This window comes from Penaeus monodon, chromosome 28 (assembly GCF_015228065.2).
Source record: "Penaeus monodon isolate SGIC_2016 chromosome 28, NSTDA_Pmon_1, whole genome shotgun sequence".
NCBI lineage: Eukaryota > Metazoa > Arthropoda > Malacostraca > Decapoda > Penaeidae > Penaeus > Penaeus monodon.
The window spans coordinates 4,863,186-4,864,347 of record NC_051413.1 but is presented as its reverse complement, the minus strand read 5'-3'; the positions used below and the strand labels follow the sequence as shown (position 1 = coordinate 4,864,347).

General features: G+C 39.5%; 1 protein-coding gene across 1 annotated transcript in view; it reads right to left on the bottom strand.

Annotated features, from left to right (window-relative positions):
- Positions 1–1,162, bottom strand: part of LOC119591307 (transcription activator BRG1-like) — a gene marked incomplete at its 3' end in the record, with an annotated part of 18,291 nt that overhangs the window by 15,474 nt on the left and 1,655 nt on the right. The window contains 1 exon segment of the mRNA XM_037940034.1: positions 1–326. Within this exon segment, the coding sequence (XP_037795962.1) occupies positions 1–324 (324 nt within the window).

The window sequence follows — 1,162 nt, the reverse complement described above, 5'->3', positions numbered from 1 at the left end:
TGGGTAGGGACCTGGTGGTTGCTGCCACCCCTGTGCTCCCTGTGGCCCCTGAGGGTATGGGTGGTGAGGACTAGGACCCTGTGGAGGCATTGATGTGTTAGGTGCCCCTGGAGGGCCTGGTTGGTTGGGGGGAGCACTAGGTCCAGGAGACATCACTGGGGGTCCCATGGGTGAAGGGGCCTGAGGGGGTCCCATGGGTGAGGGTGCTTGAGGAGGACCCACAGCAGGGGAGGTGGCTTGGGGGGGAGGCATGGGTGACAGAGCCTGCTGCGGAGGACCCATGGGGGAGGCCGCACTCCCTGGGTTTGGACTTGGAGCAGACATCTCTGCAAATGACAAAGAAAGGCAATGAATATAAATTTTCACTCTCTAATTTCAAGACAAATTCTTAAAATTATTTTCATTCAAATATTATTTCTCCCTGAGAGTATCTGTCCATCTGATTCATGTGTATCACACAAATTTATATCTCAATTTATCCCTAAGATAAACTATATAATAATGTTTTTTACTATTTAAATCTACTAAAAGAAATGTACAATGACTATGCAGGCTTGATTAATTTAGTCTGCAAGCCAATGTTAGGCCTCATTCACCATTTCTGAAAATACTTAAATTGGTGGAACACTCTAATAAAATTTTATATAAATACACCTACTCAATTTCTATTCCTTCATAACAATAACTATCATGCTTTTGAACTATCCTATTATTTACACACTCATTCCAAACCTAACAAACCTTGATAGCTACCTTATGGAAAATAAACACCTTAAAAAATAAACCCTCACTAACAAAATCCATTTTGGAAGTAAATCGAAAAGCTACATCACTTTTAAATTCCAATGAACTTCTTTACTCAGTACAGTAAATAATACATGTACACCAGTCCTCATCTGAAATGCTCTTACATTTCAACAGAAATACAAAAGAAATTTCTGTATAATAATAATCTCAACATGAAGTGCATGAACAGAGTTTGGGGTTCACTGTCACAAGTGTAGATAAGGTATAAATAAGAATGTACTGTGCTGTATAATCATTCATTCTCATTATGGTATGTATATTGAGTGCCATGAAAAATGATACCAGTTCAATGGTTATAATGAAAAGCGAGTTTACAGAAAGAAAGAAATATACCAGGTTCATCAGCAATATTCAC